At 53.6% G+C, this 24,184-nt stretch overlaps 1 protein-coding gene across 1 annotated transcript in view; it reads left to right on the top strand.

Annotated features, from left to right (window-relative positions):
- ATF6 (activating transcription factor 6) overlaps positions 1-24,184 on the top strand; it is a 132,924-nt gene that overhangs the window by 26,886 nt on the left and 81,854 nt on the right. The window contains exons 4-7 of the mRNA XM_068252785.1: positions 14,174-14,359; positions 15,579-15,670; positions 16,079-16,207; positions 22,272-22,391. Of these exons, the coding sequence (XP_068108886.1) occupies positions 14,174-14,359; positions 15,579-15,670; positions 16,079-16,207; positions 22,272-22,391 (527 nt within the window). The remainder of the gene's footprint in view (positions 1-14,173; positions 14,360-15,578; positions 15,671-16,078; positions 16,208-22,271; positions 22,392-24,184) is intronic.

Raw genomic sequence — 24,184 nt, 5'->3', positions numbered from 1 at the left:
CATTCACGAGAGTGAGAGGCACCGTAATAAAATAGATCCTAATACTCGGAGAGCAGAAGGGAGAATCGGAACAGGAGTCCCGCCCCTTACAACCCGCCCAGCCAATCCCTCCCTGTCTCACCAGAACACATGAGCTGACAGGCAGAGGAGCGCTCCTGCAGTGTAGTGTCAGCCTTTGCTATTGTGCGAGGCTGGCGCTGACTGAAAGCAGGCAATGGAGCGCTCCTATGTGAAGTTTACTAGAAGCTCCAGGCAAGCACATGACAACAGGCGGGCGGGGCTTCAAATCAGCCGGGCGGCCCGCCCACTTAATTAGCCCTGGGGAGAACACTGAGCAGGGATATGTGAGGGAGCAGGCTGGTGTTGTGCCTTCCTCTGGATCAGCAGGGATATGTGAGGGAGCAGGCTGGTGTTGTGCCTTCCTCTGGATCAGCAGGGATATGTGAGGGAGCAGGCTGGTGTTGTGCCTTCCTCTGGATCAGCAGGGATATGTGAGGGTGCAGGCTGGTGTTGTGCCTTCCTCTGGATCAGCAGGGATATGTGAGGGAGCAGGCTGGTGTTGTACCTTCCTCTGGATAAGCAGGGATATGTGAGGGAGCAGGCTGGTGTTGTACCTTCCTCTGGATCAGCAGGGATATGTGAGGGAGCAGGCTGGTGTTGTAACTTCCTCTGGATCAGCAGGGATATGTGAGGGTGCAGGCTGGTGTTGTGCCTTCCTCTGGATCAGCAGGGATATGTGAGGGTGCAGGCTGGTGTTGTGCCTTCCTCTGGATCAACAGGGATCTGTGAGGGTGCAGGCTGGTGTTGTGTCTTCCTCTGGATCAGCAGGGATATGTGAGGGTGCAGGCTGGTGTTGTGCCTTCCTCTGGATCAGCAGGGACATGTGAGGGAGCAGGCTGGTGTTGTGCCTTCCTCTGGATCAGCAGAGATGTGTGAGGGTGCAGGCTGGTGTTATGCCTTCCTCTGGATCAACAGGGATATGTGAGGGAGCAGGCTGGTGTTGTGCCTTCCTCTGGATCAGCAGGGATATGTGAGGGTTCAGGCTGGTGTTGTGGCTTCCTCTGGGTCAGCAGGGATATGTGAGGGAGCAGGCTGGTGTTGTACCTTCCTCTGGATCAGCAGGGATATGTGAGGGAGCAGGCTGGTGTGGTGCCTTGCTCTGGATCAGCAGGGATATGTGAGGGAGCAGGCTGGTGTTGTGCCTTCCTCTGGATCAGCAGGGATATGTGAGGGAGCAGGCTGGTGTTGTGCCTTCCTCTGGATCAGCAGGGATATGTGAGGGAGCAGGCTGGTGTTGTGCCTTCCTCTGGATCAGCAGGGATATGTGAGGGTGCAGGCTGGTGTTGTGCCTTCCTCTGGATCAGCAGGGATATGTGAGGGTGCAGGTTGGTGTTGTACCTTCCTCTGGATCAGCAGGGATATGTGAGGGAGCAGGATGGTGTTGTGCCTTTCTCTGGATCAGCAGGGATATGTGAGGGTGCAGGCTGGTGTTGTGCCTTCCTCTGGATCAGCAGGGATATGTAAGGGTGCAGGCTGGTGTTGTGCCTTCCTCTGGATCAGCAGGGATATGTGAGGGAGCAGGCTGGTGTGGTGCCTTGCTCTGGATCTGTAGGGATATGTGAGGGTGCAGGCTGGTGTTGTGCCTTCCTCTGGATCAGCAGGGATATGTGAGGGTGCAGGCTGATGTTGTGCCTTCCTCTGGATCAGCAGGGATATGTGAGGGAGCAGGCTGGTGTTGTGCCTTCCTCTGGATCAGTAGAGATATGTGAGAGAGCAGGCTGGTGTTGTGCCTTCCTCTGGATCAGCAGGGATATGTGAGGGAGCAGGCTGGTGTTGTGTCTTCCTCTGGATCAGCAGGGATATGTGAGGGAGCAGGCTGGTGTTGTGCATTCCTCTGGATCAGCAGGGATATGTGAGGGTGCAGGCTGGTGTTGTGCCTTCCTCTGGATCAGCAGGGATATGTGAGGGTGCAGGCTGGTGTTGTGCCTTCCTCTGGATCAGCAGGGATATGTGAGGGTGCAGGCTGGTGTTGTGCCTTCCTCTGGATCAGCAGGGATATGTGAGGGTGCAGGCTGTTGTACCTTCCTCTGGATCAGCAGGGATATGTGAGTGTGCAGGCTGGTGTTGTACCTTCCTCTGGATCAGCAGGGATATGTGAGGGAGCAGGCTGGTGTTGTACCTTCCTCTGGATCAGCAGGGATATGTGAGGGAGCAGGCTGGTGTTGTACCTTCCTCTGGATCAGCAGGGATATGTGAGGGTGCAGGCTGGTGTTGTGCCTTCCTCTGGATCAGCAGGGATATGTGAGGGAGCAGGCTGGTGTTATACCTTCCTCTGGATCAGCAGGGATATGTGAGGGAGCAGGCTGGTGTTGTACCTTCCTCTGGATCAGCAGGGATATGTGAGGGAGCAGGCTGGTGTTGTGCCTTCCTCTGTATCAGCAGGGCTATGCGAGGGTGCAGGCTGGTGTTGTGCCTTCCTCTGGATCAGAAGGGCTATGTGAGGGTGCAGGCTGGTGTTGTGCCTTCCTCTGGATCAGCAGGGCTATGTGAGCGTGCAGGCTGGTGTTGTGCCTTCCTCTGGATCAGAAGGGCTATGTGAGGGTGCAGGCTGGTGTTGTGCCTTCCTCTAGATCAGCAGGGATATGTGAGGGTGCAGGCTGGTGTTGTGCCTTCCTCTAGATCAGCAGGGATATGTGAGGGAGCAGGCTGGTGTTGTACCTTCCTCTGGATCAGCAGGGATATGTGAGGGTGCAGGCTGGTGTTGTACCTTCCTCTGGATCAGCAGGGATATGTGAGGGAGCAGGCTGGTGTTGTACCTTCCTCTGGATCAGCAGGGATATGTGAGGGAGCAGGCTGGTGGTGTGCCTTCCTCTGGATCAGCAGGGATATGTGAGGGTGCAGGCTGGTGTTGTGCCTTCCTCTGGATCAGCATGGATATGTGAGGGTGCAGGCTGGTGTTGTGCCTTCCTCTGGATCAGCAGGGATATGTGAGGGAGCAGGCTGGTGTTGTGCCTTCCCCTGGATCAGCAGGGATATGTGAGGGAGCAGGCTGTTGTGCCTTCCTCTGGATCAGCAGGGTTATGTGAGGGTGCAGGCTGGTGTTGTACTTTCCTCTGGATCAGCAGGGATATGTGAGGGTGCAGGCTGGTGTTGTGCCTTCCTCTGGATCAGCAGGGATATGTGAGGGAGCAGGCTGGTGTTGTGCCTTCCCCTGGATCAGCAGGGATATGTGAGGGAGCAGGCTGTTGTGCCTTCCTCTGGATCAGCAGGGTTATGTGAGGGTGCAGGCTGGTGTTGTACCTTCCTCTGGATCCGCAGAGATATGTGAGGGTGCAGGCTGGTGTTGTACCTTCCTCTGGATCAGCAGGGATATGTGATGGAGCAGGCTGGTGTTGTCCCTTCCTCTGGATCAGGAAGGATATGCGAGGGAGCAGGCTGGTGTTGTACCTTCCTCTGGATCAGCAGGGATATGTGAGGGAGCAGGCTGGTGTTGTACCTTCCTCTGGATCAGCAGGAATATGCGAGGGAGCAGGCTGGTGTTGTACCTTCTTCTGGATCAGCAGGGATATGTGAGGGTACAGGCTGGTGTTGTACCATCCTCTGGATCAGCAGGAATATGCGAGGGAGCAGGCTGGTGTTGTACCTTCCTCTGGATCAGCAGGGATATGTGAGGGAGCAGGCTGGTGTTGTGCCTTCCTCTGGATCAGCAGGAATATGCGAGGGAGCAGGCTGGTGTTGTGCCTTCCTCTGTATCAGCAGGGATATGTTAGGGAGCAGGCTGGTGTTGTGCCTTCCTCTGTATCAGCAGGGATATGTGAGGGTGCAGGCTGGTGTTGTGCCTTCCTCTGGATCAGCAGGGATATGTGAGGGAGCAGGCTGGTGTTGTACCTTCTTCTGGAATAGCAGGAATATGTAAGGGAGCAGGCTGGTGTTGTGCCTTCCTCTGGATCAGCAGGAATATGCGAGGGAGCAGGCTGGTGTTGTACCTTCTTCTGGATCAGCAGGAATATGTGAGGGAGCAGGCTGGTGTTGTACCTTCCTCTGGATCAGCAGGGATATGTGAGGGAGCAGGCTGGTGTTGTGCCTTCCTCTGGATCAGCAGGGATATGTGAGGGAGCAGGCTGGTGTTGTGCCTTCCTCTGGGTCAGCAGGGATATGTGAGGGAGCAGGCGGGTGTTGTGCCTTCCTTTGGATCAGCAGGGATATGTGAGGGTGCAGGCTTTTGTTGTGCCTTCCTCTGGATCAGCAGGTATATGTGAGGGTGCAGGCTGGTGTTGTGCCTTCCCCTGGATCAGCAGGGATATGTGAGGGAGCAGGCTGGTGTTGTACCTTCCTCTGGATCAGCAGGGATATGTGAGGGAGCAGGTTGGTGTTGTGCCTTCCTCTGGATCAGCAAGGATATGTGAGGGAGCAGGTTGGTGTTGTGCCTTCCTCTGGATCAGCAAGGATATGTGAGGGAGCAGGCTGGTGTTGTGCCTTTCTCTGGATCAGCAGGGATATGTGAGGGTGCAGGTTGGTGTTGTGCCTTCCTCTGGATCAGGAGGGAGATGTGAGGGAGCAGGCTGGTGTTGTACCTTCCTCTGGATCAGCAGGGATATGTGAGGGAGCAGGCTGGTGGTGTGCCTTCCTCTGGATCAGCAGGGATATGTGAGGGTGCAGGCTGGTGTTGTGCCTTCCTCTGGATCAGCATGGATATGTGAGGGTGCAGGCTGGTGTTGTGCCTTCCTCTGGATCAGCAGGGATATGTGAGGGAGCAGGCTGGTGTTGTGCCTTCCCCTGGATCAGCAGGGATATGTGAGGGAGCAGGCTGTTGTGCCTTCCTCTGGATCAGCAGGGTTATGTGAGGGTGCAGGCTGGTGTTGTACTTTCCTCTGGATCAGCAGGGATATGTGAGGGTGCAGGCTGGTGTTGTGCCTTCCTCTGGATCAGCAGGGATATGTGAGGGAGCAGGCTGGTGTTGTGCCTTCCTCTGGATCAGCAGGGATATGTGAGGGAGCAGGCTGGTGTTGTGCCTTCCTCTGGATCAGCAGGGATATGTGAGGGTGCAGGCTGGTGTTGTGCCTTCCTCTGGATCAGCAGGGATATGTGAGGGAGCAGGCTGGTGTTGTACCTTCCTCTGGATCAGCAGGGATATGTGAGGGAGCAGGCTGGTGTTGTACCTTCCTCTGGATCAGCAGGGATATGTGAGGGAGCAGGCTGGTGTTGTAACTTCCTCTGGATCAGCAGGGATATGTGAGGGTGCAGGCTGGTGTTGTGCCTTCCTCTGGATCAGCAGGGATATGTGAGGGTGCAGGCTGGTGTTGTGCCTTCCTCTGGATCAACAGGGATCTGTGAGGGTGCAGGCTGGTGTTGTGTCTTCCTCTGGATCAGCAGGGATATGTGAGGGTGCAGGCTGGTGTTGTGCCTTCCTCTGGATCAGCAGGGACATGTGAGGGAGCAGGCTGGTGTTGTGCCTTCCTCTGGATCAGCAGAGATGTGTGAGGGTGCAGGCTGGTGTTATGCCTTCCTCTGGATCAACAGGGATATGTGAGGGAGCAGGCTGGTGTTGTGCCTTCCTCTGGATCAGCAGGGATATGTGAGGGTTCAGGCTGGTGTTGTGGCTTCCTCTGGGTCAGCAGGGATATGTGAGGGAGCAGGCTGGTGTTGTACCTTCCTCTGGATCAGCAGGGATATGTGAGGGAGCAGGCTGGTGTGGTGCCTTGCTCTGGATCAGCAGGGATATGTGAGGGAGCAGGCTGGTGTTGTGCCTTCCTCTGGATCAGCAGGGATATGTGAGGGAGCAGGCTGGTGTTGTGCCTTCCTCTGGATCAGCAGGGATATGTGAGGGAGCAGGCTGGTGTTGTGCCTTCCTCTGGATCAGCAGGGATATGTGAGGGTGCAGGCTGGTGTTGTGCCTTCCTCTGGATCAGCAGGGATATGTGAGGGTGCAGGTTGGTGTTGTACCTTCCTCTGGATCAGCAGGGATATGTGAGGGAGCAGGATGGTGTTGTGCCTTTCTCTGGATCAGCAGGGATATGTGAGGGTGCAGGCTGGTGTTGTGCCTTCCTCTGGATCAGCAGGGATATGTGAGGGTGCAGGCTGGTGTTGTGCCTTCCTCTGGATCAGCAGGGATATGTGAGGGAGCAGGCTGGTGTGGTGCCTTGCTCTGGATCTGTAGGGATATGTGAGGGTGCAGGCTGGTGTTGTGCCTTCCTCTGGATCAGCAGGGATATGTGAGGGTGCAGGCTGATGTTGTGCCTTCCTCTGGATCAGCAGGGATATGTGAGGGAGCAGGCTGGTGTTGTGCCTTCCTCTGGATCAGTAGAGATATGTGAGAGAGCAGGCTGGTGTTGTGCCTTCCTCTGGATCAGCAGGGATATGTGAGGGAGCAGGCTGGTGTTGTGTCTTCCTCTGGATCAGCAGGGATATGTGAGGGAGCAGGCTGGTGTTGTGCATTCCTCTGGATCAGCAGGGATATGTGAGGGTGCAGGCTGGTGTTGTGCCTTCCTCTGGATCAGCAGGGATATGTGAGGGTGCAGGCTGGTGTTGTGCCTTCCTCTGGATCAGCAGGGATATGTGAGGGTGCAGGCTGGTGTTGTGCCTTCCTCTGGATCAGCAGGGATATGTGAGGGTGCAGGCTGTTGTACCTTCCTCTGGATCAGCAGGGATATGTGAGTGTGCAGGCTGGTGTTGTACCTTCCTCTGGATCAGCAGGGATATGTGAGGGAGCAGGCTGGTGTTGTACCTTCCTCTGGATCAGCAGGGATATGTGAGGGAGCAGGCTGGTGTTGTACCTTCCTCTGGATCAGCAGGGATATGTGAGGGAGCAGGCTGGTGTGGTGCCTTGCTCTGGATCTGTAGGGATATGTGAGGGTGCAGGCTGGTGTTGTGCCTTCCTCTGGATCAGCAGGGATATGTGAGGGTGCAGGCTGATGTTGTGCCTTCCTCTGGATCAGCAGGGATATGTGAGGGAGCAGGCTGGTGTTGTGCCTTCCTCTGGATCAGTAGAGATATGTGAGAGAGCAGGCTGGTGTTGTGCCTTCCTCTGGATCAGCAGGGATATGTGAGGGAGCAGGCTGGTGTTGTGTCTTCCTCTGGATCAGCAGGGATATGTGAGGGAGCACTCTGGTGTTGTGCATTCCTCTGGATCAGCAGGGATATGTGAGGGTGCAGGCTGGTGTTGTGCCTTCCTCTGGATCAGCAGGGATATGTGAGGGTGCAGGCTGGTGTTGTGCCTTCCTCTGGATCAGCAGGGATATGTGAGGGTGCAGGCTGGTGTTGTGCCTTCCTCTGGATCAGCAGGGATATGTGAGGGTGCAGGCTGTTGTACCTTCCTCTGGATCAGCAGGGATATGTGAGTGTGCAGGCTGGTGTTGTACCTTCCTCTGGATCAGCAGGGATATGTGAGGGAGCAGGCTGGTGTTGTACCTTCCTCTGGATCAGCAGGGATATGTGAGGGAGCAGGCTGGTGTTGTACCTTCCTCTGGATCAGCAGGGATATGTGAGGGTGCAGGCTGGTGTTGTGCCTTCCTCTGGATCAGCAGGGATATGTGAGGGAGCAGGCTGGTGTTATACCTTCCTCTGGATCAGCAGGGATATGTGAGGGAGCAGGCTGGTGTTGTACCTTCCTCTGGATCAGCAGGGATATGTGAGGGAGCAGGCTGGTGTTGTGCCTTCCTCTGTATCAGCAGGGCTATGTGAGGGTGCAGGCTGGTGTTGTGCCTTCCTCTGGATCAGAAGGGCTATGTGAGGGTGCAGGCTGGTGTTGTGCCTTCCTCTGGATCAGCAGGGCTATGTGAGCGTGCAGGCTGGTGTTGTGCCTTCCTCTGGATCAGAAGGGCTATGTGAGGGTGCAGGCTGGTGTTGTGCCTTCCTCTAGATCAGCAGGGATATGTGAGGGTGCAGGCTGGTGTTGTGCCTTCCTCTAGATAAGCAGGGATATGTGAGGGAGCAGGCTGGTGTTGTACCTTCCTCTGGATCAGCAGGGATATGTGAGGGTGCAGGCTGGTGTTGTACCTTCCTCTGGATCAGCAGGGATATGTGAGGGAGCAGGCTGGTGTTGTACCTTCCTCTGGATCAGCAGGGATATGTGAGGGAGCAGGCTGGTGGTGTGCCTTGCTCTGGATCTGTAGGGATATGTGAGGGTGCAGGCTGGTGTTGTGCCTTCCTCTGGATCAGCAGGGATATGTGAGGGTGCAGGCTGATGTTGTGCCTTCCTCTGGATCAGCAGGGATATGTGAGGGAGCAGGCTGGTGTTGTGCCTTCCTCTGGATCAGTAGAGATATGTGAGAGAGCAGGCTGGCGTTGTGCCTTCCTCTGGATCAGCAGGGATATGTGAGGGAGCAGGCTGGTGTTGTGTCTTCCTCTGGATCAGCAGGGATATGTGAGGGAGCAGGCTGGTGTTGTGCATTCCTCTGGATCAGCAGGGATATGTGAGGGTGCAGGCTGGTGTTGTGCCTTCCTCTGGATCAGCAGGGATATGTGAGGGTGCAGGCTGGTGTTGTGCCTTCCTCTGGATCAGCAGGGATATGTGAGGGTGCAGGCTGGTGTTGTGCCTTCCTCTGGATCAGCAGGGATATGTGAGGGTGCAGGCTGTTGTACCTTCCTCTGGATCAGCAGGGATATGTGAGTGTGCAGGCTGGTGTTGTACCTTCCTCTGGATCAGCAGGGATATGTGAGGGAGCAGGCTGGTGTTGTACCTTCCTCTGGATCAGCAGGGATATGTGAGGGAGCAGGCTGGTGTTGTACCTTCCTCTGGATCAGCAGGGATATGTGAGGGTGCAGGCTGGTGTTGTGCCTTCCTCTGGATCAGCAGGGATATGTGAGGGAGCAGGCTGGTGTTATACCTTCCTCTGGATCAGCAGGGATATGTGAGGGAGCAGGCTGGTGTTGTACCTTCCTCTGGATCAGCAGGGATATGTGAGGGAGCAGGCTGGTGTTGTGCCTTCCTCTGTATCAGCAGGGCTATGTGAGGGTGCAGGCTGGTGTTGTGCCTTCCTCTGGATCAGAAGGGCTATGTGAGGGTGCAGGCTGGTGTTGTGCCTTCCTCTGGATCAGCAGGGCTATGTGAGCGTGCAGGCTGGTGTTGTGCCTTCCTCTGGATCAGAAGGGCTATGTGAGGGTGCAGGCTGGTGTTGTGCCTTCCTCTAGATCAGCAGGGATATGTGAGGGTGCAGGCTGGTGTTGTGCCTTCCTCTAGATCAGCAGGGATATGTGAGGGAGCAGGCTGGTGTTGTACCTTCCTCTGGATCAGCAGGGATATGTGAGGGTGCAGGCTGGTGTTGTACCTTCCTCTGGATCAGCAGGGATATGTGAGGGAGCAGGCTGGTGTTGTACCTTCCTCTGGATCAGCAGGGATATGTGAGGGAGCAGGCTGGTGGTGTGCCTTCCTCTGGATCAGCAGGGATATGTGAGGGTGCAGGCTGGTGTTGTGCCTTCCTCTGGATCAGCATGGATATGTGAGGGTGCAGGCTGGTGTTGTGCCTTCCTCTGGATCAGCAGGGATATGTGAGGGAGCAGGCTGGTGTTGTGCCTTCCCCTGGATCAGCAGGGATATGTGAGGGAGCAGGCTGTTGTGCCTTCCTCTGGATCAGCAGGGTTATGTGAGGGTGCAGGCTAGTGTTGTACTTTCCTCTGGATCAGCAGGGATATGTGAGGGTGCAGGCTGGTGTTGTGCCTTCCTCTGGATCAGCAGGGATATGTGAGGGAGCAGGCTGGTGTTGTGCCTTCCCCTGGATCAGCAGGGATATGTGAGGGAGCAGGCTGTTGTGCCTTCCTCTGGATCAGCAGGGTTATGTGAGGGTGCAGGCTGGTGTTGTACCTTCCTCTGGATCCGCAGAGATATGTGAGGGTGCAGGCTGGTGTTGTACCTTCCTCTGGATCAGCAGGGATATGTGATGGAGCAGGCTGGTGTTGTCCCTTCCTCTGGATCAGGAAGGATATGCGAGGGAGCAGGCTGGTGTTGTACCTTCCTCTGGATCAGCAGGGATATGTGAGGGAGCAGGCTGGTGTTGTACCTTCCTCTGGATCAGCAGGAATATGCGAGGGAGCAGGCTGGTGTTGTACCTTCTTCTGGATCAGCAGGGATATGTGAGGGTACAGGCTGGTGTTGTACCATCCTCTGGATCAGCAGGAATATGCGAGGGAGCAGGCTGGTGTTGTACCTTCCTCTGGATCAGCAGGGATATGTGAGGGAGCAGGCTGGTGTTGTGCCTTCCTCTGGATCAGCAGGAATATGCGAGGGAGCAGGCTGGTGTTGTGCCTTCCTCTGTATCAGCAGGGATATGTTAGGGAGCAGGCTGGTGTTGTGCCTTCCTCTGTATCAGCAGGGATATGTGAGGGTGCAGGCTGGTGTTGTGCCTTCCTCTGGATCAGCAGGGATATGTGAGGGAGCAGGCTGGTGTTGTACCTTCTTCTGGAATAGCAGGAATATGTAAGGGAGCAGGCTGGTGTTGTGCCTTCCTCTGGATCAGCAGGAATATGCGAGGGAGCAGGCTGGTGTTGTACCTTCTTCTGGATCAGCAGGAATATGTGAGGGAGCAGGCTGGTGTTGTACCTTCCTCTGGATCAGCAGGGATATGTGAGGGAGCAGGCTGGTGTTGTGCCTTCCTCTGGATCAGCAGGGATATGTGAGGGAGCAGGCTGGTGTTGTGCCTTCCTCTGGGTCAGCAGGGATATGTGAGGGAGCAGGCGGGTGTTGTGCCTTCCTTTGGATCAGCAGGGATATGTGAGGGTGCAGGCTTTTGTTGTGCCTTCCTCTGGATCAGCAGGTATATGTGAGGGTGCAGGCTGGTGTTGTGCCTTCCCCTGGATCAGCAGGGATATGTGAGGGAGCAGGCTGGTGTTGTACCTTCCTCTGGATCAGCAGGGATATGTGAGGGAGCAGGTTGGTGTTGTGCCTTCCTCTGGATCAGCAAGGATATGTGAGGGAGCAGGTTGGTGTTGTGCCTTCCTCTGGATCAGCAAGGATATGTGAGGGAGCAGGCTGGTGTTGTGCCTTTCTCTGGATCAGCAGGGATATGTGAGGGTGCAGGTTGGTGTTGTGCCTTCCTCTGGATCAGCAGGGAGATGTGAGGGAGCAGGCTGGTGTTGTACCTTCCTCTGGATCAGCAGGGATATGTGAGGGAGCAGGCTGGTGGTGTGCCTTCCTCTGGATCAGCAGGGATATGTGAGGGTGCAGGCTGGTGTTGTGCCTTCCTCTGGATCAGCATGGATATGTGAGGGTGCAGGCTGGTGTTGTGCCTTCCTCTGGATCAGCAGGGATATGTGAGGGAGCAGGCTGGTGTTGTGCCTTCCCCTGGATCAGCAGGGATATGTGAGGGAGCAGGCTGTTGTGCCTTCCTCTGGATCAGCAGGGTTATGTGAGGGTGCAGGCTGGTGTTGTACTTTCCTCTGGATCAGCAGGGATATGTGAGGGTGCAGGCTGGTGTTGTGCCTTCCTCTGGATCAGCAGGGATATGTGAGGGAGCAGGCTGGTGTTGTGCCTTCCCCTGGATCAGCAGGGATATGTGAGGGAGCAGGCTTTTGTGCCTTCCTCTGGATCAGCAGGGTTATGTGAGGGTGCAGGCTGGTGTTGTACCTTCCTCTGGATCCGCAGAGATATGTGAGGGTGCAGGCTGGTGTTGTACCTTCCTCTGGATCAGCAGGGATATGTGATGGAGCAGGCTGGTGTTGTCCCTTCCTCTGGATCAGGAAGGATATGCGAGGGAGCAGGCTGGTGTTGTACCTTCCTCTGGATCAGCAGGGATATGTGAGGGAGCAGGCTGGTGTTGTACCTTCCTCTGGATCAGCAGGAATATGCGAGGGAGCAGGCTGGTGTTGTACCTTCTTCTGGATCAGCAGGGATATGTGAGGGTACAGGCTGGTGTTGTACCATCCTCTGGATCAGCAGGAATATGCGAGGGAGCAGGCTGGTGTTGTACCTTCCTCTGGATCAGCAGGGATATGTGAGGGAGCAGGCTGGTGTTGTGCCTTCCTCTGGATCAGCAGGAATATGCGAGGGAGCAGGCTGGTGTTGTACCTTCTTCTGGAATAGCAGGAATATGTAAGGGAGCAGGCTGGTGTTGTGCCTTCCTCTGGATCAGCAGGAATATGCGAGGGAGCAGGCTGGTGTTGTACCTTCTTCTGGATCAGCAGGAATATGTGAGGGAGCAGGCTGGTGTTGTACCTTCCTCTGGATCAGCAGGGATATGTGAGGGAGCAGGCTGGTGTTGTGCCTTCCTCTGGATCAGCAGGGATATGTGAGGGAGCAGGCTGGTGTTGTGCCTTCCTCTGGTTCAGCAGGGATATGTGAGGGAGCAGGCGGGTGTTGTGCCTTCCTCTGGATCAGCAGGGATATGTGAGGGTGCAGGCTTTTGTTGTGCCTTCCTCTGGATCAGCAGGGATATGTGAGGGTGCAGGCTGGTGTTGTGCCTTCCCCTGGATCAGCAGGGATATGTGAGGGAGCAGGCTGGTGTTGTACCTTCCTCTGGATCAGCAGGGATATGTGAGGGAGCAGGTTGGTGTTGTGCCTTCCTCTGGATCAGCAAGGATATGTGAGGGAGCAGGCTGGTGTTGTGCCTTTCTCTGGATCAGCAGGGATATGTGAGGGTGCAGGTTGGTGTTGTGCCTTCCTCTGGATCAGCAGGGAGATGTGAGGGAGCAGGCTGGTGTTGTACCTTCCTCTGGATCAGTAGGGATATGTGAGGGTGCAGGCTGGTGTTATACCTTTCTCTGGATCAGCAGGGATATGTGAGGGTGCAGGCTGGTGTTGTACCTTCCTCTGGATCAGCAGGGATATGTGAGGAAGCAGGCTGGTGTTGTGCCTTCCTCTGGATCAGCAGGGATATGTGAGGGAGCAGGCTGGTGTTGTGCCTTCCTCTGGATCAGCAGGGATATGTGAGGGAGCAGGCTGGTGTTGTGCCTTCCTCTGGATCAGCAGGGATATGTGAGGGAGCAGGCTGGTGTTGTGCCTTCCTCTGGATCAGCAGGGATATGTGAGGGTGCAGGCTGGTATTGTGCCTTCCTCTGGATCAGCAGGGATATGTGAGGGAGCAGGCTGGTGTTGTGCCTTCCTCTGGATCAGCAGGGATATGTGAGGGAGCAGGCTGGTGTTGTGCCTTCCTCTGGATCAGCAGAGATATGTGAGGGTGCAGGCTGGTGTTGTACCTTCCTCTGGATCAGCAGGGATAAGTGAGGGTGCAGGCTGGTGTTGTGCCTTCCTCTGGATCAGCAGGGATATGTGAGGGAGCAGGCTGGTGTTGTGCCTTCCTCTGGATCAGCAGGGATATGTGAGGGAGCAGGCTGGTGTTGTACCTTCCTCTGGATCAGCAGGGATATGTGAGGGAGCAGGCTGGTGTTGTGCATTCCTCTGGATCAGCAGGGATATGTGAGGGAGCAGGCTGGTGCTGTACCTTCCTCTGGATCAGCAGGGATATGTGAGGGTGCAGGCTGGTGTTGTGCCTTCCTCTGGATCAGCAGGGATATGTGAGGGTGCAGGCTGGTGTTGTGCCTTCCTCTGGATCAGCAGGGATATGTGAGGGTGCAGGCTGGTGTTGTGCCTTCCTCTGGATCAGCAGGGATATGTGAGGGTGCAGGCTGGTGTTGTGCCTTCCTCTGGATCAGCAGGGATATGTGAGGGAGCAGGCTGGTGTTGTGCCTTCCTCTGGATCAGCAGGGATATGTGAGGGAGAAGGCTGGTGTTATACCTTCCTCTGGATCAGCAGGGATATGTGAGGGAGCAGGCTGGTGTTGTACCTTCCTCTGGATCAGCAGGGATATGTGAGGGTGCAGGCTGGTGTTGTGCCTTCCTCTGGATCAGCAGGGATATGTGAGGGAGAAGGCTGGTGTTGTACCTTCCTCTGGATCAGCAGGGATATGTGAGGGTGCAGGCTGGTGTTGTGCCTTCCTCTGGATCAGCAGGGATATGTGAGGGTGCAGGCTGGTGTTGTGCCTTCCTCTGGATCAGCAGGGATATGTGAGGGGCAGGGCTGGTGTTGTACCTTCCTCTGGATCAGCAGGGTAGGGATGATTTAGTGTATAATAGGGCGCCGGATGTAGCCTATAAATGTGATTTGGTTTATAATAGGGTGCCGGGTGTAGCCGATAAACGTAACCCGCTAATAAAGTGTTTCCTGCGTGGATTATATGCTGTGACCGCACATAATGGACACATCACAATTATAAAGATGACTTAGTAAGCTTCTTGTTCCATTAGGCAAGTTTAGTGCGAAGGCAGCAGAGGATGATCAAGAATCGTGAATCGGCCTTCCAATCCAGACGGAAGAAGAAGGAATACATGCAGGGCCTGGAGCTCCGCCTCCGAGCAGCCTTATTGGAGAACGATAAGCTGAAGAAGGAGAATGGCTCCTTGCAGAGACTATTGGAGGATGTTGTGTCTGAGGTGAGGCATGCTGGGTAGGCTAGCAGCTATAGAACCGCTATCTCCTAGCAATCTGCCATGATTTGTGTAGGGAGAAAATTTTGGAAACTGCCCTTTTTTATAATGAAAAATAATTTATACCTATCATGTTTACATTCTTTCCTCTCAAAGCATCCCTGGGTGAAATGTATACAAGCGGTTTTACGTGGTAAGCCATTCACCCAGGAGGACGTTACACACCCCTCCAACCACACCCAGACAATGACGTGGCTCTCACCACCCAGGAGGACATTACACACCCCTCCAACCACACCCAGACAATGACGTGGCTCTCACCACCCAGGAGGATGTTACACACCCCTCCCAACCACACCCAGACAATGACGTGGCTCTCACCACCCAGGAGGACATTACACACCCCTCCAACCACACCCAGACAATGACGTGGCTCTCACCACCCAGGAGTACGTTACACACCCCTCCAACCACACCCAGACAATGACGTGGCTCTCACCACCCAGGAGGACATTACACACCCCTCCAACCACACCCAGACAATGACGTGGCTCTCACCACCCAGGAGGACGTTACACACCCCTCCAACCACACCCAGACAATGACGTGGCTCTCACCACCCAGGAGGACATTACACACCCCTCCAACCACACCCAGACAATGACGTGGCTCCCACCACCCAGGAGGATGTTACACACCCCTCCCAACCACACCCAGACAATGACGTGGCTCCCACCACCCAGGAGGACGTTACACACCTCTCCAAACACACCCAGTCAATGACGTGGCTCCCACCACCCAGGGGGACATTACACACCCCTCCAACCACACCCAGACAATGACGTGGCTCCCAACACCCAGGAGGACGTTATACACCCCTCCAACCACACCCAGACAATGACGTGGCTCCCACCACCCAGGATGATGTTACACACCCCTCCAACCACACCCAGACAATGACATGGCTCCCACCACCCAGGAGGACATTACACACCCCTCCAACCACACCCAGACAATGACGTGGCTCCCAACACCCAGGATAACGTTACCACACCCAGACAATGACGTGGCTCCCACCACCCAAGAGGACATTACACACCCAGTCAATGACTTGGATGTGTGATTGTTTAGTGTTGAGTTGTGTTTGTAGTCCTCTGCATTTTGCAGTAGATCCTTGCAGTTGACTCGGTTGTTGACAAAGGCTGGAATTTTGTGTCTTCTGCAGAATCAGAAGCTGAAAGTGACCTCTTCGAAGAAGAAAGCTGTGTGCCTGATGATGGTGGCCATCTTCTTAGTGATGAACTTTAACCCTCTTAGGTAGGTAATGTATCATTCGTGTGATATTGTCATGCTTGCGGTCAGTGTGGTTTTGATTTAGGATTCAGAAATGACGCACGGTGGGAATCTGGGAGGTCCGGTAGAGGAATTTCAGGTTTGGAAACCCAGGGGCTGGTAAGAAAAGTAGATAAGAGCACCAGAAGCGCCAATACTGTATTTCTGGGAAATGTAAAGAAATAACTGCCCACAAACGTGGATTGCTGTAGACAACCACCGCTCTGGTCATTTGGAGAAGGACCGTCCCCACTGTGATGACTCAGTTGGGTCAATATGGGTCGCGCTCCACAGAAAACAATGGGCCACTGGATTTAGTTGCAGGGGTAACCCCCAGGACCGGGAAGGAGACGATGCATGAAATCATTGTATGCATTCTGCTTTATCTTACAGTATTCTGGAATCTGACTCAGGAAGTTTCGATATGGAGGTTAGATCTGGGAAATTGAATAGACATTTGCTGGAGTTTTCCCCCAGTGAAATGGACACGAGAGATATTAACGCACCACAACAGTCTTTCCGGTAATTCTTCATCTTTTCATTTTTGTTCTCAGGATATATATTTAGTATGGCTTTTTCTGTAAGAGGGCTTTTTGGTCACCTTTAGCACGGTCTGAGGGTTATGCTGGGCATACACAGATTAGATTATGCGCCAAATCGAGCCGCTGGACCGATCCTCGCTCGTCCCCGCGGGCTCTCCTTATCTTCCGCTCGATTCCCCGCTATTGTCCGCCCGCGGGAATCGAGCGGGAAATCTATCCGGCTGGTCATCAGCGGCTCGATTGATAAGGAGCAAACGCTCCGTGTATGCCCAGCATAAGAGGTGGTTTATCGGGGGGGGGGGGGGGGGGGCAGATGATTTCCTGTGGGAGCAGAAGGCCCTGTAGGTCTGGGGGATAGAGGTGGTTTATCATGGGGGGGGGGGGGGGGGCAGATGATTTCCTGTGGGAGCAGAAGGCCCTGTAGGTCTGGGGGATAGAGGTGGTTTATCATGGGAGGGCAGATGATTTCCTGTGAGAGCAGAAGGCCCTGTAGGTCTGGGGGATAGAGGTGGTTTATCATGGGGGGGGCAGATGATTTCCTGTGGGAGCAGAAGGCCCTGTAGGTCTGGGGGATAGAGGTGGTTTATCATGGGAGGGCAGATGATTTCCTGTTGGGGCAGAAGGCCCTGTAGGTCTGGGGGATAGAGGTGGTCTATCATGGGGTGGGGAAGGATTTCCTGTTGGGGCAGAAGGCCCTGTAGGTCTGGGGGATAGAGGTGGTCTATCATCGGGTGGGGAAGGATTTCTTGTGGGAGCAGAAGGCCCTGTAGGTCTGGGGGCTAGAGGTGGTCTATCATGAGGTGGGGAAGGACTTCCTGTTTGGGCAGAAGGCCCTGTAAGTTTGGGGGTTGGAGGTTATCATGGGGAGTCTGATTTCTTGTCACCTAACCACCCTTTGTATGAAAAAAATTTAGCAACAATTAGATGCAAATGATTTCTCCTTGCATTCAAATGTCTCTCAGCCATCACATAATAACCAAAAGACAAGATCATCTGTATGGGCAAATAATCAACAATAATAAGCAAGAATTAATGCTTGCATAATCTTTATTAAACACACTGAAAAAAGGATAAAAACAATTAAAATTGGGTGGCACCCATTGGAGGACACTGATACAAATCAATCAAAAAAGTTGTTGCACCAAATACAATGTGCAAAGTGCAGATAGTGTACTAAACAGAAATAACAAATGAATCAAAGCTAACACCTGAGTACCAATGATCAAAAGACATGTAAAAATGCAATGACGAGATGGAAAAAATTTATAATGGAAGCAGACAGCAAAGCCAGTATATGGGCATATAGAGACCTCTATAGAAATGTATCACAATGCTGGTTTCCCGCATGGAATAATAATGCCACAAGGATGCTGTGAAAAGGTAAGGTGCAGCCGAAAAAAAGCATGAATGTTTACCTGTTAGTACAGTATCAGTCAAATTGTCCCCCGGGTGCGCCCCTCCACGCGTATCGCGGCAACGCCGCTTTCTCAAGAGGTGTCGGTAATGTGCCCAGTGCGCATTGATATAGTCAGTAAGGAATCCCCGGGGGAAAGGTCAACAGCTGATAGAGCATGCGTGGCCACGTTGACCTTTCCCCCGGGGATTCCTTACTGACTATATCAATGCGCACTGGGCACATTACCGACACCTCTTGAGAAAGCGGCGTTGCCGCGATACGCGTGGAGGGGCGCACCCGGGGGACAATTTGACTGATACTGTACTAACAGGTAAACATTCATGCTTTTTTTCGGCTGCACCTTACCTTTTCACAGCATCCTTGTGGCATTATTATTCCATGCGGGAAACCAGCATTGTGATACATTTCTATAGAGGTCTCTATATGCCCAGATACTGGCTTTGCTGTCTGCTTCCATTATAAATTTTTTCCATCTCGTCATTGCATTTTTACATGTCTTTTGATCATTGGTACTCAGGTGTTAGCTTTGATTCATTTGTTATTTCTGTTTAGTACACTATCTGCACTTTGCACATTGTATTTGGTGCAACAACTTTTTTGATTGATTTGTATCAGTGTCCTCCAATGGGTGCCACCCAATTTTAATTGTTTTTATCCTTTTTTCAGTGTGTTTAATAAAGATTATGCAAGCATTAATTCTTGCTTATTATTGTTGATTATTTGCCCATACAGATGATCTTGTCTTTTGGTTATTATGCAGTCTTTCTGCATCTGATGGGACACTTATCATGGTGTTATGTTTTTTATTTAGACTCAGCTGTTAGCTTGTTTTCTCAGCCATCACATGGGACTACTGCTGATCTTGTCCTGCTCTGAACCTGAGGAAACGCAAATGAAAGCCGCATTAAATGCCCCGCCCTCCCTCAGAGCTCAGTCCATCTGTGGAGCGGCTCCCGTAAGTTTAGTAACTCACCAGAGGGTGAGTGTATCCGGAGGAGTCTCGGTATCTTCTCCTGGCTTCCTCCTTGTTTCCATATGCCGGCTGCTGTGTTCGGAGGTTCGGCCGTTATACAGTGTCTCCCATAATCCCCGTTCCAGAGGAAGTGAAATCGTGCCTCCTTTGGTGGTTGGATGCTCAAAATCTATCCAAGAGAAAATTGTGGAGACAGTGTGACCCAGTCCGAGTTTACATAGATGAGTGCGTGTGGTTGGGGAGCGATAACCTCAGACAGCCATGCTCAGGGGCAATGGTCTCAAGCATTGAGGAAGGGGTCATCAAACTTCGGGGAGCTTCTAGCGGTGAAAAAAACCCTCTTCGTGTTTCAAGACATTGGGGGAAAGCATGTATTGGTGTTTTCGGACAACATCCCTACTAACCAATTAATGAGATTTATATTAAATTTCCTCATATATGTTTGTTGACCTTTTTAATTGCTATCACGTCGGCTAGACGGCTTGGAGATCTGTAAGCTCTTTCAGTTAAGGGTCCTTATTTGGTGATAGCGTAAGGCTCAGAATGGATCCTAATTATTTCCCCAAAGTTTCTTCCGAGTTTCACAGGTCTCAGGAGATTATTTTGCCCTGGTTTTGTTCCAGTCCTTCCTGTGCCAGAGTTAGAATTACATTGCCTGGATGTCAGACAGTCTTTGTTGGCTTATCTTACTAGGACAAGTGAGTTTAGGAAATCTAGCCATTTGTTAGTACTATTCGTAGGAAAGAATAGGGGTCAGTTAGCTTTGAAGCAAACGACTGTGAGATGGCTAAGGCAGACCATAATCTTAGCCTATGAAGGTAGTGACAATCCCCTACCAGCTAATATTAAGGCTCACTCATCACGCTTACTATCTACCTCATGAGCAGAGAGGACAGGAGCCACCATTCAGCATATCTGTCAAGCGGCTACTTGGTCAAGTCCGTCTACCTTCATCAAATGTTAGAGTGGACCTTTTATCCCAGGAAGACCAGTCGTTTGAAAGAAAAGTTCTCCAAGCTGTGGTCCCTCTCTAGATGAGTCTGAAAGACTTCTTGTTTCTCTCTCCAGTTGTCCCGGATGACAGCTGAGAGAGACTCCTGTTACACCTAGCGGTAACAGAGTTCCTGGTCATCATGTTGGATGATGTCTTTATTCCTTCCCTATTGCTCTTCTTCCCCTTCTCTTTTGAAGTTTTTGTGCTCTAGTTGTATGGGAATTTGCACAGTTAGTGGTGTTATGTTTCCCTTTATTTCCGGTAGTTCAGATCTTGGTTTTACACATGCGCTAATGTCGGAGGGAGGGCGGGGCTTTGAATGCGTCTTTTGATTGTGTTTCCTCAGGTCTGGGGCAGGATCAGATCTCCCGGTTGTGTTTCCTCAGGTCTGGGGCAGGATCAGATCTCCCGGTTGTGTTTCCTCAGGTCTGGGGCAGGATCAGATCTCCCGGTTGTGTTTCCTCAGGTCTGGGGCAGGATCAGATCTCCCAGTTGTGTTTCCTCAGGTCTGGGGCAGGATCAGATCTCCTGGTTGTGTTTCCTCAGGTCTGGGGCGGGATCAGATCTCCCGGTTGTGTTTCCTCAGGTCTGGGGCAGGATCAGATCTCCCGGTTGTGTTTCCTCAGGTCTGTGGTAGGATCAGATCTCCCAGTTGTGTTTCCTCAGGTCTGGGGCAGGATCAGATCTCCCAGTTGTGTTTCCTCAGGTCTGGGGCAGGATCAGATCTCCTGGTTGTGTTTCCTCAGGTCTGGGGCGGGATCAGATCTCCCAGTTGTGTTTCCTCAGGTCTGTGGCAGGATCAGATCTCCCAGTTGTGTTTCCTCAGGTCTGGGGCAGGATCAGATCTCCCGGTTGTGTTTCCTCAGGTCTGGGGCAGGATCAGATCTCCCAGTTGTGTTTCCTCAGGTCTGGGACAGGATCAGATCTCCCGGTTGTGTTTCCTCAGGTATGGGGCAGGATCAGATCTCCCAGTTGTGTTTCCTCAGGTCTGGGGCAGGATCAGATCTCACAGTTGTGTTTCCTCAGGTCTGGGACAGGATCAGATCTCCCGGTTGTGTTTCCTCAGGTCTGGGGCAGGATCAAAACTCCCGGTTGTGTTTCCTCAGGTCTGGGGCAGGATCAGATCTCCCAGTTGTGTTTCCTCAGGTCTGGGGCAGGATCAGATCTCCCGGTTGTGTTTCCTCAGGTCTGGGGCAGGATCAAAACTCCCGGTTGTGTTTCCTCAGGTCTGGGGCAGGATCAGATCTCCCAGTTGTGTTTCCTCAGGTCTGGGGCAGGATCAGATCTCCCGGTTGTGTTTCCTCAGGTCTGGGGCAGGATCAGATCTCCCGGTTGTGTTTCCTCAGGTCTGGGGCAGGATCAGATCTCCCAGTTGTGTTTCCATAGGTCTGGGGCAGGATCAGATCTCCCAGTTGTGTTTCCTCAGGTCTGGGGCAGGATCAGATCTCCCAGTTGTGTTTCCATAGGTCTGGGGCAGGATCAGATCGCCCAGTTGTGTTTCCTCAGGTCTGTGGCAGGATCAGATCTCCCAGTTTTCCCTGTATGATGACCAGAAGCTCCGTTACCGCTAGATGTGGCCACTAACGATGCAATTTCTAGCAAAAAATAGTTTGAGCGGTCAGATAATTCTGATCGGAAGAAAAATCGTTCACTACACCATCAACGAACCAATCTATTCTTCCTATCTATCACAACCATCAAGAAAATCCGAATTTTCGTTTGCCGAAAATCCAATTGGACTACTTTTTATAATTGTTCGTAATAGATTGTGCCCATCAAGGGAGATTTACTAGCAATCCGATCAGAATTTCTGATCGCTCTAACAATTTTTCGCTAGAAATTGGACCGTTAGTGGCCACCTTTATGACGGGAGGGTGTTGATGTCACGGGGAGCTGAAGACCCGCCCACACAGAGGGAACATGGAACGCAGGGTGGGAGGGTGTGATGTCACAGGGAGCTGAAGACCCGCCCACACACAGGGAACATGGATCGCAGGGCGGGAGGGTGTGATGTCACAGGGAGCTGAAGACCTGCCCACACAGGGAACATGGAACGCAGGGTGGGAGGGTGTGATGTCACAGGGAGCTGAAGACCCGCCCACACACAGGGAACATGGAACGCAGGGCGGGAGGGTGTGATGTCACAGGGAGCTGAAGACCCGCCCACACAGGGAACGTAGGGCGGGAGGGTGTGATGTCACAGGGAGCTGAAGACCCGCCCACACACAGGGAACATGGATCGCAGGGCGGGAGGGTGTGATGTCACAGGGAGCTGAAGACCCGCCCACACAGAGGGAACATGGAACGCAGGGTGGGAGGGTGTGATGTCACAGGGAGCTGAAGACCCGCCCACACAGAGGGAACATGGAATGCAGGGCGGAAGGGTGTGATGTCACAGGGAGCTGAAGACCCGCCCACACAGGGAACGTAGGGCGGGAGGGTGTGATGTCACAGGGAGCTGAAGACCCGCCCACACAGGGAACGTAGGGCGGGAGGGTGTGATGTCACAGGGAGCTGAAGACCCGCCCACACAGAGGGAACATTGAACGCAGGGCGGGAGGTCTGTCATCAGCATGTTCTTCCGATTGGTTATTATTCCTCAGCACCTTTACCCGCAATGAAGGAGTCACACTGAGCTGAGTCTCCTGTCTGTTCCTTAGACCTCGGGATGTCCTCTCCGCTGAGAAAGCATTGATGGTTGTGAATAAGGAGCCATTACTCTACATCCCTCCTCCTCCTCCTCCATGCCGACCACTTGTCAACCAATCAGAATCGCTCAGGTGAGTGCAACCGCTTGTCAACCGAACTCTAGTGTTCATTCATCTGCTAGCCATACACGATCCCTCTGGGGGACAGGCATTGTTCTGCTAGCCATACACGATCCCTCTGGGGGACAGGCATTGTTCTGCTAGCCATACACGATCCCTCTGGGGGACAGGCATTGTTCTGCTAGCCATACACGATCCCTCTGGGGGACAGGCATTGTTCCGCTAGCCATACACGATCCCTCTGGGGGACAGGCATTGTTCTGCTAGCCATACACGATCCCTCTGGGGGACAGGCAGTGTTCCGCTAGCCATACACGATCCCTCTGGGGGACAGGAATTGTTCTGCTAGCCATACACGATCCCTCTGGGGGACAGGCATTGTTCTGCTAGCCATACACGATCCCTCTGGGGGACAGGCGGTGTTCTGTTAGCCATACACGATCCCTCTGGGGGACAGGCATTGTTCTGCTAGCCATACACGATCCCTCTGGGGACAGACATTGTTCTGCTAGCCATACACGAGCCCTCTGGGGGACAGGCGGTGTTCTGCTAGCCATACACGATCCCTCTGGGGGACAGGCATTGTTCTGCTAGCCATACACGATCCCTCTGGGGGACAGGCATTGTACTGCTAGCCATACACGATCCCTCTGGGGGACAGGAATTGTTCTGCTAGCCATACACGATCCCTCTGGGGGACAGGCATTGTTCTGCTAGCCATACACGATCCCTCTGGGGGACAGGCAGTGTTCCGCTAGCCATACACGATCCCTCTGGGGGACAGGCATTGTTCTGCTAGCCATACACGATCCCTCTGGGGGACAGGCATTGTTCTGCTAGCCATACACGATCCCTCTGGGGGACAGGCATTGTTCTGCAAGCCATACACGATCCCTCTGGGGGACAGGCAGTGTTCTGCTAGCCATACACGATCCCTCTGGGGGACAGGCGGTGTTCTGTTAGCCATACACGATCCCTCTGGGGGACAGGCATTGTTCTGCTAGCCATACACGATCCCTCTGGGGGACAGGCATTGTTCTGCTAGCCATACACGATCCTCTGGGGGACATGCATTGTTCTGCTAGCCATACACGATCCCTCTGGGGGACAGGCATTGTTCTGCTAGCCATACACGATCCCTCTGGGGGACAGGCATTGTTCTGCTAGCCATACACGATCCCTCTGGGGGACAGGCATTGTTCTGCTAGCCATACACGATCCCTCTGGGGGTCAGGCATTGTTCTGCTAGCCATACACGATCCCTCTGGGGGACAGGCAGTGTTCTGCTAGCCATACACGATCCCTCTGGGGGACTGGCATTGTTCTGCTAGCCATACACGATCCCTCTGGGGGACAGGCATTGTTCTGCTAGCCATACACGATCCCTCTGGGGGGCAGGCATTGTTCCACTAGCCATACACGATCCCTCTGGGGGACAGGCATTGTTCTGCTAGCCATACACGATCCCTCTGGGGGACAGGCATTGTTCTGCTAGCCATACACGATCCCTCTGGGGGACAGGCATTGTTCTGCTAGCCATACACGAGCCCTCTGGGGGACAGGCATTGTTCTGCTAGCCATACACGATCCCTCTGGGGGACAGGAATTGTTCCGCTAGCCATACACGATCCCTCTGGGGACAGGCAGTGTTCTGCTAGCCATACACGATCCCTCTGGGGGACAGGAATTGTTCTGCTAGCCATACACGATCCCTCTGGGGGACAGGCATTGTTCCGCTAGCCATACACGATCCCTCTGGGGGACAGGCATTGTTCTGCTAGCCATACATGATCCCTCTGGGGGAC

The sequence above is a fragment of the Hyperolius riggenbachi genome, chromosome 9 (genome assembly GCF_040937935.1).
Source record: "Hyperolius riggenbachi isolate aHypRig1 chromosome 9, aHypRig1.pri, whole genome shotgun sequence".
In the NCBI taxonomy this organism is placed as follows: domain Eukaryota; kingdom Metazoa; phylum Chordata; class Amphibia; order Anura; family Hyperoliidae; genus Hyperolius; species Hyperolius riggenbachi.
The sequence above is the reverse complement of the archived record's forward strand: the minus strand, read 5'-3'. Positions and strand labels throughout refer to the sequence as shown.